This window comes from Haemaphysalis longicornis, unplaced genomic scaffold, assembly GCF_048455015.1.
Source record: "Haemaphysalis longicornis isolate Haplotype H1 unplaced genomic scaffold, Haemaphysalis longicornis Haplotype H1 scaffold_5, whole genome shotgun sequence".
Taxonomy (NCBI): Eukaryota; Metazoa; Arthropoda; class Arachnida; order Ixodida; family Ixodidae; genus Haemaphysalis; species Haemaphysalis longicornis.
The window spans coordinates 72,047,196-72,061,756 of NW_027526385.1; the positions used below are offsets into that span (position 1 = coordinate 72,047,196).

Genomic DNA, 14,561 nt, shown 5'->3' on the forward strand with positions numbered 1-14,561 from the left:
GTCATAGTGCAGAGAAAGATTGCGTTGGTGATCGTTGTCGGCGCTGCGGCGTAAAGCGATGACGTAATAACTGCGGCGATGCTAAGCCTTTTCTGCCGACCTCAAATGGACCTGTTCGCCGCAACAGCGCAGCATGCAGAAACTCTAGCGGGCGCGTAGGCGTCGGTCCGAATTTTCAATTATTGGCATGAGCGAGCATGTTGTTTTGGGACCTCCATATTTGACCTTGAAATACTCGTTTCCCCTATTCTAAAGCTGATGCACGACGCCAGCACGGCCTCACGGCAGCTCGATGCTGGCCGACCGCCGACGGTCCCCGTACATCAGTAGTAGGCGGAGCGGTATTGTCGGCTGCTGCAATAAGTGTGACGTACCACCAAGAGGAACCAATGGCTGCGCCTATCTCGAACACGCAAGGGCCTTGTCTGGTTTCTCTAGGTGGTCTTTCGCCGGGTCGGTGACGTCATAGCTTCCACAGGGCTTTGTAGGCACGATCAGACGGTGGAAACTACAGGCCTTATTGCTAGCCCGTTTTAATGAACGATAACGCGGCTGATAATCAACGATTTTAAACCATTTTTGTGACCCGACCTTCCTTGGATAGTACTTCATCGACTGCGCATGTAAAATCGCAACCTTTGGAAACCTGTTTAGGGCCCTTTTAAGTCGTGTGCTCGAGTAGGGGTATAACAAATTTGTTCGTTAACACAGGCTCCACTTCTTCTTTTAGCGACGCCGTCGTTATAGCAACGGCTTCTCGGGCTGATCCAAGTTTTTTTCATCCTTCTTATGCTTCATCGTAAGAACCCAAGCTCCTGTCCGATGCGAAAATACCGAAGTATGTGCTCTATCCGGCCTCGATTTTGGGGCTTAAGCATGTTCTACAGGATGCGAATTTCGCCTGCGAATTCGCAGTTGCGGCGCCACTTCTGTGGCAAAACGATCTATTCTAGTTGGGGCGAATTGTCATATGTTTGAAACACTAACTTCTCCTGTGAACGCCGCTTGGCATAAGTATTGTTGGTTTGAAATAAGGGTCTACTGACTACTAGCCTACTCATCTAGTAATTTTGTACTAACTTACTAGTAGTGGGACCAACTTTTAGCGAGATCCCGGTGCGCTAAAATCGGGAAAAATGATCCTCGTCAGGCGCTCGTGTGTGTATCGCCAAAAGTATGGGTTTTATATACAAATTTTTTTAGTATGTAAAAATCCCGGGCCATCTCCTCTAACGTGAAACCTGGGTAAGGGCTAAGCATGCAGTGTATAAATGTATTCTTGGCGCCTTGTCATTTTTTGCCAACGGAGATGAAACCGTTGAGAGGTAGAGGTATACAGCTTTGCTGTAAAAGTCTCGTGTCTTTGAAGCACGAAGCTCTCTAGTTGGGGGCGTAAACCAGTGTCCCGGTGTTTTTTAGTACGCGTTACGTTCTAGCGCGAGGCGTACCAACTTTCCCGGTGTTTTATACCGTGACTACATGATACGACGATTACGACGCCGACAGGAGACGAAAACAACCCGAGCCCCTGAGGGGCTTCGGCCCTAAAATAGATCGTTGTGGAGCACGAGCTGCGCCGCAGCTGCGAATTCGCAGGCGAAATTCGAGCGATGTAGAACGGGCTTGAAGGGGCACACACATGTGCAACCGAGCGATCCGGTTTTCGACGCGGTACGGCAAAATCTCTACCAGGCAGTACGAGCGCGAGAGCGGCTGATCCGAAACGCGTCCTTTCACGATCATATTTCACCCTTGTGTGGCAGTGTTTCAAAAGGAACCCAATTGCTCTTGTCGTGCCAACTGCCTGCTTTGTCCCACTGTTCGCAGTGTTTCCGTGAATCCTAAACTATGCATGACATGACTAAGCTTTGCACTTTGTTACAACTGCGTTCAATCGTCCGTGGTTCACGTAATCTCCGCAAGGTTGTTATTTCGCAGCGCGCCAACCAGACCTTACACTAGTGCAATCACTTCATTACACCAAAACTCGTAATCTCTCTTCGAATTCTTCGTTTGAAAACTATTTTAGTAGATACGACTACTGCAGTAAATCGAGAGGGAGAAACGGCCCGCGCTTAAAGACGCTGTGAAGACAATGTGCAATTAGCTTATATTCCTTTTAAGTGTGCTTCGTCCCGATAACCATGATCCCAATTTTATCAAACACTCCAAACATAAAATGGAGATATTAAGGAAAACAGATGAAGCCGTGACAACTCCCCAGTCACTTTCGGGCTTTGTATTTATGACGTCAGAGAATCTTGCTTGTGTGATTGGCGGCAACCAACCTCAGCCGCCGCGGAAAAACATGACTGGGCCCCTACTCACGTTAACTCGATCGCGTCAACTGAGTGCTAACGGGCAGTTAACACACGGATGTGCTTTTAGTGCTGGCATATATTACGTTACCGTAGGGCGATTTTAAATGTTTCAACAATTCTTTCATTTTTGCAGTCAAGATACGTCCTGCGTGGCCGGAATACAGCTGAGTAAGTTACAAAAACTAGTTATTTCGAACTGAATACAAGTGTTTAGAGGAAACCAGCTGAACATTGAAACAAAGGGCTAAGTGGTAACACAGAATTGACAGGGTCACTTCGTAACACTTAGTCCTTTGTTTTAACGTTCAGTTGATTTCCTGTAAACTTAATATGCGCCAACTAGCCCAGCTACAAATTCTTGAGTACAAGTGTTTTCTGTCGTGGTGACTCGCTTAATGATGTAAACCATTGCACACTCCCGAAGGTTCCGTATATACGGATTGATGGGAATACGGAGTTCTTAGCCTGTCACGTGGTCGCCATAAAACAAAGGATGTGTTTGAGAAAGACATGGTAACCAAACTGTGCATACGCTTCAAAAGATTCGACACCTTTTCTTTTTTCTCCAAGTCTTCCAGAAACGTCGAAATATTGTCCTTGTAGATTCCATATATACGAAGTATATGGAAAGTATACGGAGTCTGATTTCGTACGTTATTGAAGGCAGATACGGGAAAACTGTGCCAAACGTTTCTATGGTGAGAAATGATGTGGCTGCCCTGTTTTTGGATAGAATACCTCCTTCACTTTTGTATCGGCACGATCAATCAATCAATCTGTTTATTTGGCATCCACACACTTACAGATGTCGGGAGTGCATACATGCACTCCTGACATCCCGAGCCAATAAAGCGGCTTGGTGGGGTCCGTGCCCCTTCATATACAGGTCATGTAAGAAGTATACATTCAAATTGCAGTGCAGACTGCGCATGCATAAAATTCGCATTTATACAGGAAAATACGGTAGACTCCGCATGAACACCGTATTCCCATAGTTCCGTACATAGGGAACGTTACACTAGGTCCGTGACGTACAGCTAGTAACACGTCCTTGGTGATGGATCGCAGCTGCCTCCAGGCATTTTCGAGGTACGAACAGAAGCCGTGTGTGCTGTCGCTGCAAATGACCTTGGTGGGCTCCTCCGGAACGCCGTCGGCGATCAGCGGCTCGATTTGCGGCCAAAGCTGACTGAGGCGTGTCGCGCCCACTTGAAGTTCGTCCGCGTAGCTCGAAACCGCTGGAAGCGCTGCGACCAGCGCGCACAAATAAAGTATGACGTCATCCAGGTTAAAGGGGACTCCCCTAATCACAAATGGGACTTATAGAGAAAGTGTGACGTCATCCAGGTTAAGGGGGACACACCTGATCACAATCCTATGGGACTTATAGAGAAAGTGTGACGTCATCCAGGTTACGGGGACTCAGCTGATCACAATCCTGTGGGACTTATCGAGAAAGTGTGACGTCATCCAGGTTAAGCGGGACTCAGCTGATCACAATCCTATGGGACTTAGTAATTTATGACCTCACGCTTAAAAAGCATCGTGTGCCGATAAGAAACGTTTTACATATTCATAGAAATGTTCCTAACAGCCTACTTTGCTTCTTCTAGACGTATATTACTTCTTAGGCAGAAAATAAACAATCGAAGTATTTTGATTTATCCGCCCAGTCGGAAATGACAAGAAAAATTCCTGCAGTCCTGCGTCGTATTTTTGCGTGTCGTACTGTCGTCTTGTCGTATTCTTCTGTCGTGATTTTGGCAGCTGGCTATGTCACTACAGCATGATGGCTGTCGTAGTGACAGGCCGTTCTGTTGAGACTACAGGAATGTTTGTCATTGACTTTGTCGTTACGACATAAATATGTGTCGTAACAACAGATGGCTTTCTCATAACGACAGGGCTTCTGTTGTCACAACAAAGGTTTTTGTCGTACGGCAGGAATTCTTGGTAGGTTTCTGCGGTATTCCTGTCGTTATTTTAAACTGGACAGTTTTCACAAGATGGTGGTGGCTGTCTAGCCGGTGAGTGTTTTATAGTTTTTTATTTTAGTACAGAAGACTCATATCTCTAACATAAGCAAACTAGGCCGTTGTGAACATTAATATGTATTTGTAAAGCTTTTTGTATGGGTGCACGATGGTATTTGTGATATTTAAGTAGTAAATCCCATAGGAATGTGATCAGGTGAGTCCCCCTTAAGTAGCCCGAGTTTGAGCAGCGATTACTCACGGGTACTCGATAAGAAATCGCGATAACCCGCGGTCACCCAAAAAGAAATCAGATCCCATCCTCCCTGGGAAGAGGAAAGACTCCGCGGGTTGAGGAGTAAACACTACTCGGGAAAGAGGCGATGGTGACGGAAACGAGCATAAATTGGCGCTATAATCATACTCCCTTCCTGTAGATGGCCATGATAGAACATTGAAGCCATGCTTCCCTGTCCAACACATGGCGTGGGACAGCCTGCTCACGAAGTCTAAGCTTAAGCTAATCCACCTACAGTCAGCGTCACCTCTACACCAACGCATTGCCGGGAAGATCCTTTTTAGGGCCGATATGAGCCGTTTTGTATAAAAATATGTAGACCCTGAGACGTTATTTTCATTTCTTTTATGTTTGCATGCGCTGCCAACTGTTGGCCAACGCTAGGTCTGTCGCCAGAGACGAGAGATAGATAGAAAGAGAGAGAGAGAGAGAGAGAGAGAGAGAGAGAGAGAGAGAGAGAGAGAGAGAGAGAGAGAGATGCTCTTTATTAGAAAACAGTGTTTAGCCGGCGTACAAAATCGCCTTCATGCTACTCTGTTAGGGGAGGGGGAAAATGAAGAAAGGCCCAAGAGAGAGGAGGGCAGAAAAGAAATACAAGCTTCGAGGGTTCCAACGAACTTAGGTAAAAAAAGGCAAGTGCAAGAGTCTCACAGTGAGGAGATTTAAAGTTTTTTTAATTAAGCCAGTATCGCTAAGGTACGAAAACAGAAATTTTAGGGCTACGCGTTGCTGAGAAAAAGGAGGCCACCTCCTCCGGGCAGCTTCCTCACCAGCTCCCCCGTCATTTGAAACATTATTTCATCGGCTACGACTTAATGCAGCCTACACCAACAGCTAACGTTTCCGCATTGGGAGATCTCCCGATTCCAGCTGCAACAAATGGGCATCGGAAGACACAATTGAGCATCTTTTACCCTACTGCCCTGCCTGCAAGGACTCTAGATCAATCTTGCGACACAACGTTGCGCGCATAGGTTATACGCAAGGATTAGTGACTTTAAAAAACTATTTGAGGGCCCTGGCCAGAGACTATATGCTGGATCCTAACCATAGACAACTTCGCTTTCAAAATCGCCTGCGTATCTGCTCCCTTCGCTGCAAACGTCGTTGAAAGACGGTAATCTTCTGCCGCTTATGCCACGTGACTGTTCCTCCTCTCCCCCACCTCTCACGCTGTTTTCCTCCTGTGCCGGTCGTGCCATGGTAAACGCAATCGAGGTTTGCTGAACTTAGTTCAATTTTCCCGCTTTCGCACTGCTGGTGGGCCACCTGTTGGGACCTTTTGTTACAGCTTGGCATGGCGCTAGATCCACGGGCTCCAGGCTTGAGCGGGAGCCCTTTTTTTTTATTTTGCGGTTGAAATATTTCTATCGCAAAATTTACGCTCTATTTTAATTGAAATAACTCTGCTATATTAGTTATGTATTGATGTTTTGCCTCAAATATGCCAAATTCTTTTGTCACTGAACAATATTGACAAGTAGGAAGGATGCTATAAAATTCAGAGTTTGGAATAAATATAAATACTTCTTTTTGTCTAATTCTTTCAACATTTGGCCGCGCGGTTGAGTCGAAGGAGAAGCAGAAAGACAGGCAGAAATACAGACGAAATTTCCGGGTTTAAGTAGCCCGAGAAAGACGATATTTTCTTGTGGAAAGTGGAAATGCGATTTGTCAAAAGACTAACGCGGTTTTTATGGTCCCGATACTGAGCCCGGGCGCGCATTTGCGTTTCCTAGTCAGCACAGCCAGACGCCATCGAAGCATGCTATGGCGGTTGGATCACAGTGGAAACCTACGTAAAGTGCAAAAAAAACGCTCTAACTGAAATAAACATCAGCTAGAATATATAAAACAACACAAATGTAAAAACGCACGTAACCGTTAGCTCACCAGCCTTTGGCTCCATTTCATGGAAAACCTAAGCCAACCAGAAGCGAACACAATTACAAAAAAATGAAAAAGATGTGACCCACCCAACAGGTCAACAACCACGGTATTTACAAATATACAAAAAATGGCCGAAATGCACATAAGAGGTGACACCAAACCTGCTAAAGAGTAGGGGAAACTCACGCGTAAGCTACCAGGAACTACCAGAAATCCTATTTATAATGGGCGAAGGTGTCACAAAGGTATTATATGCGTGATAAAAATATTATTCTTCAAGTATTACAAACCACTAAAAATTAAAAAAACCATTAGCGGGATTCAAACTTCATGTTCGCTCCGCGGGATCGTAACAGCAACCCTACGAGACCAAAAAAATTCAGGACTATATTGAGTGCCACAAGCATGTGGACATAGCTTGAAACATGCCCCTAGATGGCGCCATGCGTCACGTGGCTGTGCTGACTTGGAAACGCCTACACTCCGCCCGCGTGCACTGCGATTTGCTGTAGATTAAAGCGAAGCTTTTTATCCCTCGGTAATGGCATGCGGCGCACAGCAAAACGCGCAACAGGAAAACCGATTTTACACAAGCGGCTCAATAAAAACGCTTCCGTTGGACGGAATCGGACCTGGGCCCTTCGCGTTATGAAGCCGATGTCTATCCGATAGCGCCATTCCGACACTGTCGAAGCAGGTTGGATTTTAAAGCGAAGCTTTATTTGCTTGCTGGTGGTGACCCCGCAGAAAAGTCAACTTTCTCTGACGATGATGATGATCGTGGGTGAAGTGAAAGATGGTTGACACGCGAACATTCCTCTGGGCGAAAGCCAATGCCTTCAAAGCCCGAAGTCAAAGTCCAAAAGCCCAAAACACACTGCAGGAAAGCCAACTTACACAACATGCTTCCACAAGGGCCCATCAAGTGCAGGTGCGCAGAGAACACTTTATACCGGGCCAATCTCCCCTTGTCTTCAAGGTCTTCCTCTCCTTCTTCTTCTTCTTCTTCTTTTCCTTTCTTTCTTCCTTTTTCTTTTTCTTCTTTTTCTTCTTCTCTTTCTTCTTCTTTCTCTTTTTCTTCTTTTTCTTCTTTTCCTTCTTTTTTTCTTTTTCTTCTTCTTCTACTTTTTCTCTTTTCCTTCTTCTTTTTCTTCTTCTTTTTCGTCTTTTCTTCTTCTTTTTTTCTTTTTCTTCTTCTTCTTCTTGTTTTTCTTCTTCTTTTTTCCTTCTTCTTCTTCTTCTTCTTCTTCTTCTTCTTTAGAGCATAATTGTTTGTCGCAAGGCGTTTCGGCGTTAGACGCAGGTGCAAATAGTCGTTGCATGGAGAACACCAGTCAGTGTATCACCGGCTTCCGCCATCGGCAGACAACTAACGAATCCCTCAGGAGACTGTACTTTGATCCAATCCGCTTTGCAGCGCAGGAAAGCTTTCCGTTTCAAATATCCTTGCTGTTAGACGAATAGACTTTAATTTTTTCCCCGGTGAAAAACGCTAAAATGGAGAGTCCGAGAGATTATAATGACGTTTCATTCCGCGGTTCACCCGCATGCCTTCTGGGACGCCCAGCCGGGGTCTTTTCCCGGAATTCTTCAATTAATTCCCGGCGATTGCTTCGGTGTGCACGGCCCGTTGGTGTGCACGTGGTCGGCAGCCGGCTCACGTGTTCTCGGCGTCGCCTTGAATCTGCAGACTTCGGTAATTCACATGGACTTCGAAGTGGAGCATGGCTGCGCTTTTCTTTGTGTCTTAGTTATGAGGCGAATACGTTTTGACCTCGAGCGGCCGCTGTAGCGCCTATTGAAGAATATAGTGTGGCCTACATGACTGCGAAAATTTTGGTTTATCTATCTACCCCTCCATTCAGATGCCAAGCCACGGTGAGAGAGTACTTGGCCGCGATATCTGAGATGGATCATTCATGTCCACATTATTCAGTGCAAAGGAGAGCTCAAGCACATTTGATATTGACTTCTCAAATGTGCTTGAGCTCTCCTTTGCACCGAATGATGTGTACACTTATGACCCATGCCAGCAATCGCGGCCAAGTATTCTCTCACCTTGGCTTGGCGTATGAATCGAGGGGTAGACAGATGAACCAAAATGTTCGCGAATACACATTGGATTGGTAGTTATGATAGCAAAGTTAATACAACAACGCGTTCAATATGGCGGAGAAAGGAGAGGCAAAAGTGAACACAAAAAGAACAGAGCTCTAGTTCTGACTGCTCTAGGCAGAAAAAAGAAGATAAAGAAAAAGATGCGCGCTGTCGTAACAGATGGCGCTTGAGCAGTGCGAACGCGGGAAAATTGAATAGCATTGGACTAACTTTCGCATCGGACTAACTCGTCTCATTCATCATCAGCTGAGCGATGGTCGCGATGTAGAGGGTGAAGGGTAGGGGCGGAGAGCGATGGGGCAGGGGTTGCAGAAGAATATCGTCTGTGACTACATTTGCAGCGGAGCACGCAGATACGCGGCTATTTTTTTACAAATATAAAATTATTCTTATAGTGCCGTCGGTTGCTAGCAAATGTGTGCCCCGCGCTGTAAAGAAATCGTTAACTGTCTCAGGCGCTTTTTTTACACCAACTCGTGCCAATTATCATGGCGCGGGGTAGGCCTGTAAAAACCACAAGCTGCATTCATCGCGGTAGGCCCATTTCCGTGCCTTCACACTTGCTGGGTTTTTCAGTCAGAACATTGATTTTACATAGCTCGCGCATTCGACCGCTTTATCGGGTTACGGTAGACAGTGTTATAAATAGTCTATTACCGCCTAGAATCAGGCATTGTAAAATAATCAGTCTTTATCTCTTTCCCGAGGACTTACCGTTTACAAACGCAGTGATGGGGCCAATGTCTGTTGTGGCAAGACCAAATTGGGACGCGTCCGCGACCATATCTGGTAGGCAAGCTGCGAGTACAAGAAACCAGGGAACGGGTTTCAACTCTAACCAATAAAACGGTATTTTTATTGAGATATAAAAAAAATTTCCCAGAGCTTTTGAAGGGGCCACCGAGGTAAAACACAATCAATCAATCAATCAATCAATCAATCAATCAATCAATCAATCAATCAATCAATCAATCAATCAATCAATTGTACTGTACATAAATACATCTGCATGGAAATATACAGGTGGGACCCCAGAACCAAAGAATGGCTTCTGGGGTCCCATTTGGAAGAACTTAAGTACCTTATTCAATACCTTACTCAGGCTTCAGTGCCTTTTTCAGCTCTACTCCAACTACAAAAGACGTTTTTTTGTACCGAAAGAACGTAAGTGCTATTGAAAAACGCAAATTTCGCGCTACAGCGACGTGCTATTGGCACGAGTCACGTCATATCGGCCAGCACTAAAACAATTTTCAGCGTGTTCAATGTACATTAGTGTTCAAGGGATGCGACAAAAATGACCTAGACTCCCCACTACAATCGCCCAGTCATGTGTCTTAACGATGAGTTAGTTCAGCGGCCGCCAATCACACAAACAAGAATCTGTGACGTCACACAAAAGTTGCCGGAAAGTGGCTAGGGAGTCGCCTCTGCTTCACATGTTTTAGATGCGGAGCATTTCATGCTCGGGGCTGTGTCCCTCCCTCCCTTGTCCGCCATCCGCACTCTACTGCGTATGCGTGTCTCTTCAGTTCCGTCAGCGTCCGGGCTGACGTGAGCGCAGTCCACTATAAAAAGAAATAGTTGGGTGGTGCCCGGTCTCGATCCCACGACTCTCTGGCCGCAATGGGAGACACGTGGCGCTCTTCCCACTGCGCTACAAACCGAGACGGGAGCATGTGCTACGAACGCAGCTTATGTCCTTCACTCATTCAAACTACTACGTCAAGAAGCTTCTGATACAAATAAGGCACGCGAAGTCAACGGAAACAACGAACTGAAAACTAATGGGAACTTTAGTCGACCCCATAGGCTGCTTCGCATACTACTCAGGGTTCCCCTACGGGAAGATGGTGTAATTTTTTTTAATACTTTCAATATTTGTTCGAAGCTTGCGATAAATTTATCAATATTATAGAGACAAAGCAGTCATTCTAATCAACTAAACTTGTATTTTGTAATCATAACCCTTTTAAGTGCGTTAACATGCTTTGGGGGAATTTGGGGTTCAATCAGCCCGACGACCCATGGAAAACAAAAATGCCAGGCGTCACACTTGAGAAGATAAGAAAACAGCAGGTTGAATTCTTGGTTGACAGTTTAATTCAAATCAAGCGAAAGAACTGGGCTTAGGCTAGAGTCGCCATGCGGATCATGAGAAACAGGTTAATAATTCGTATAAGAGGGCCATGAAGGCGAAACACAGGTTTGATTCAATCAAAATGCGGCTTTGTCTTTATTACAATGATACCAATTTTATCGCGAACTTCAAACAAATAATCGAGATATCAAAGAAAACAGGTGAACCAGTGGCGACTCCCTAACCACTTTCCTGAGATTTTTCTATGACGTCAGAGTAACTTTTTTGTGAAATAGGCGGCCGCTGAACACAGCCATCGCTAAGCCACATGTTTGTACGGTAGCAGGGGGCCCTCGAGTTACGTTTTATAGCATCACTTGAATGCTAACGTACAGTAAACACACTGATGGCTGTTTTAAAGCGAAGCTTTCTACCCCCACCAGCCAAGGTTTCTCTCACGACCGTTTGCGTAAACAGAAAACTCCCGTGAACAAATACAAGAAACTACTGACACCCCCAGGAATCGAACCTGGAACGAATAGAGAAACGGAGCTAGAGCCCGTTGTCTTACCAACTGAGCTGCGAGCGCACACGGAGATGGGGGAGACAGACGGTGTACTCACTGAGCACAGCTGCGGGTTTACCCCCTGCGTTCTTGCTGAATGTTACCTGATAGTGACATGCGACCTCTCGCGGCGCTCTTTGTAGAGCCACGTGTGTGAATTCAAGTGACGTCGCATGGGTAATCGTTGTGGGTGTAGTTTACAGCTTCGCTTTCCAACCACCTTCACAGCGTTTTATTGTCGCGCATTTTTTTTTCTTTCCGGCCTCTACTGCGTCACTCCTTCCCATAATACGTCACTGCAGCGAAATGTAAACGTTTTCAAGTATTTCTTGCATATTTGGGATTAAAAACATGTTGCGTGACCGGAATGGAGCTGAATGAGCTACCTTTAAATTCAGCAAAGCTGTACTTTGTCTTCATCGCCTCTCTAAACATTGATAGGGTTCGGGGATATCCTCAACTAAATTGGATATGTGGAAAGATCTGTCTTGCCTGTCGAATGCGTCAACCATCGAGCCACTCGCAAAATATAATCGATAAATTTACCATCCCTTTCTAAAAAAAGTTCAGAGAAGCGCGAAGGTTAAAAGTACGTCCAACCTTCGCTGAGAGTGCGTCCGTCAAACCTTCAAATAACCAAATCGCAAACTAATGGCGTATTCGGTTGGCCGCTCCGGTCCTCTGGCTCAGATTCGCCAGATGCCAAGGCGGCTCGCAATCAGAGTGCGAGAAGCACCGTACCAACCGAATGAGTGCGAGAAGCAGCGTACCAACCGAATGCATCGGCAATCTCGAAACAGCGCGCCTGTAGCGCCACCGTGCAGCCAGCGCGGAAAGCCCCCGGGTAAACCCACTGCCGGGCTGGAGGAGCGGCTAGCGCGCATGCGCGCCCGCCGCTCCTCCAGTCCGGCCATGGTAAACCGCGGCGTTTTGTGTCACGTGACCCACCCTCCCGGCCAGATCGCACCACGCTCTCACTTCGAAGTCAGAGCGGTCGGGAGCTCTCCGAGTCGGCGTCTGACGCGCCGAAAGAACCAACCGAAAGTATACGCGGTTACAACTCAAGAACGGCACCACCTCATGTAGTGTATCACTCCGCTAAAGCGGCGGACCCGTGACGTCAGTGCGCGCGCGTTTTGAAAGGGGTTTGCTATGAATGCGTGATATCGTCTGCCTTGCCTCACGCAGTTTGTTTGTCGTCACTGGAGTCGTTTATAAGCATATTAAGTCCAAAAAATCACGGGAACGGCTCACGCCATGTTCAAAATATTCTCAGTAACGCCCTACTTGCGCTGTGCGGAGAAACATCCGGCTACGGTGATAAGGCACAGCGGCAACTTCTGGTGCCGTTCTTAAGTTGTCACCGAGTATAGTTCGAGCGCTCGAATTCTACCAACCGAAGGTTCGGATTCTTTTCAGAGCACTCCAGATCGCTCCTAAACGCCCAACAGAATGCGCTATAAGAACGAACTCATGCGACGGTTTTCCTCGCACTAGGTAAACGCATCTACGAATGGTCTAAATGTATACAGATGCGTGGTTTATGAGATAAGGGTATGCTTTCGTACTGCTTCTTCATGATCTATGCGTGTATTGCTGTGTTATCCAGAGCCGTTACTTTTTCGTGATTTTCAAGAAACCGCTTCGACACAACGGAAGTCCAGTTTCACGCACGCGCCATGTGCCCAGAAATCTTATCGGAGCTTTTCGGTCGACCAACCGGTCTATGGGGAAATGCATTAGTTTTTTGACGTTTCGTCGTCGGCCCCACTAAGAAAGCTGTCGCTCTAAAATTTCTGCTATGCGGGGGAAGAAAGTAAGAGCCATTGCAGTCTGCGAAGGTTCATGGCCATTGTCTAGACAATGTACACGTATTATTTTCTTCTCGTCACTTAACCCCCCAACCAAACCCAACACTGGAGCAGTGGGAGGACCAGCTGACCAGCTCACGCCCTCAAGACCAGCAACGACTGGTGGACAGGGCCCGCCGGGCAGCCAAGGACCAAGGCTTCCTGGACTAAGGAGGCCTCCCACAACAGAACTAATACAGCTCAATAAATGTTTATTCCTCCTCCTCCTCCTCGTCACTTGGTAATTGCAGAAACTATGGCTTTCTGATTAAGTCATAAAACTTGGAAGGATTAGAGTTTTATCGTAGTAGACAGACAAGCGGCTGCCCTTTTTTTTCCTCCGTTGATGGCCAAGCCCTGAACGCGAAGGTTCTGTATCACGTTCACTACTTTTCTTATTCTGAACCAATTACGGTAAGCAAATACAACTAGCAGTTACGGTTTCGTCGCCTTAGTGGCCATTTCTCAAAATTTGGGGGGCAAAGTTTGATAACAAAAGTGTTTCATCTGTTTCCTGCTGAGCATGCCCAATAAAAATTTGTTTGTCGGAAGTCGTTTACTGGCGCCAAAGAACCAAAATGCACTGAATCCCAGCAAAAAACAGCTTTGCTGTAAAAATTGTGGGACATCCTTCAATCCACACAAATAAATGGGTTATGATCATGATGATGATGAGGAGGAGGAGGAGGAGGATGTAGCAAATTAGAAACAGTGCTAGTTATCGCCTATTTATGATGACGATGATGATGTAGCAAATTAGAAATAGTGGTAGTTATCACATATTTGCGACGCAGTTTATTACTACGATGATGATGATGATGTAGCAAATTATAAACAGTGCTAGGTATTCCATACTGGAGGTATGATGATGATGATGGTGGTGATGATGATGATGATGTACCCAATTAAAAACAGTGGTAGTTATCGCATATTCATGACGTAACAGCACAAAGACGACATGGCAAAAAGGATGAGAAGCGCGGACTATCGAATGGATCTTTATCAAGATGCAAAACACGCAGAAATGGACGCTCGCGTTCTTGACATTTTGTAAGGCACACTTTAAAAAACTTGGACATTGAATTCGGAGCCAAGCGTAATCACAACTGCATATAAATCGGGTTTAATCACGGCATGCCCCGTGAATTTCAAGACGCGCAACAGAGGAGGAGGGGAGGGGGGCTTGCGCACTTCTTATGCATGTAGAAGGCTCCTGGAAACTATCCGCAGCACTGGAATACTTTTGCATGCATGACCGAATCTAGCAGAGAATTTTCAATTACAGTATTGCAGCTGTCTGAAATACGCTAAGCAAGGAGCTTTCCGCAAGAATGGCTTAAACTGGAAAAAATGTTCGGAGCACGAATATAATATTTATTATCGAGGCGCTCCGCGAAATTGCGGCCGCCCCCGCTCGGGACACGCACAAGGGCAATGCCCAGTGCTGAGCAGGCTGGGACGCGCGA

The 14,561-nt window shown here is 46.2% G+C and overlaps 1 protein-coding gene across 1 annotated transcript in view; it reads right to left on the bottom strand.

The window, feature by feature from the left end:
- LOC144139762 (uncharacterized) overlaps nucleotides 1-14,561 on the bottom strand; it is a 116,150-nt gene that overhangs the window by 51,681 nt on the left and 49,908 nt on the right. The window contains exons 7-8 of the mRNA XM_077672025.1: nucleotides 9,315-9,398; nucleotides 3,357-3,568 (exon numbers count right to left, since the gene is read on the bottom strand). Coding sequence (XP_077528151.1) covers nucleotides 3,357-3,568; nucleotides 9,315-9,398 — 296 coding nt within the window. The remainder of the gene's footprint in view (nucleotides 1-3,356; nucleotides 3,569-9,314; nucleotides 9,399-14,561) is intronic.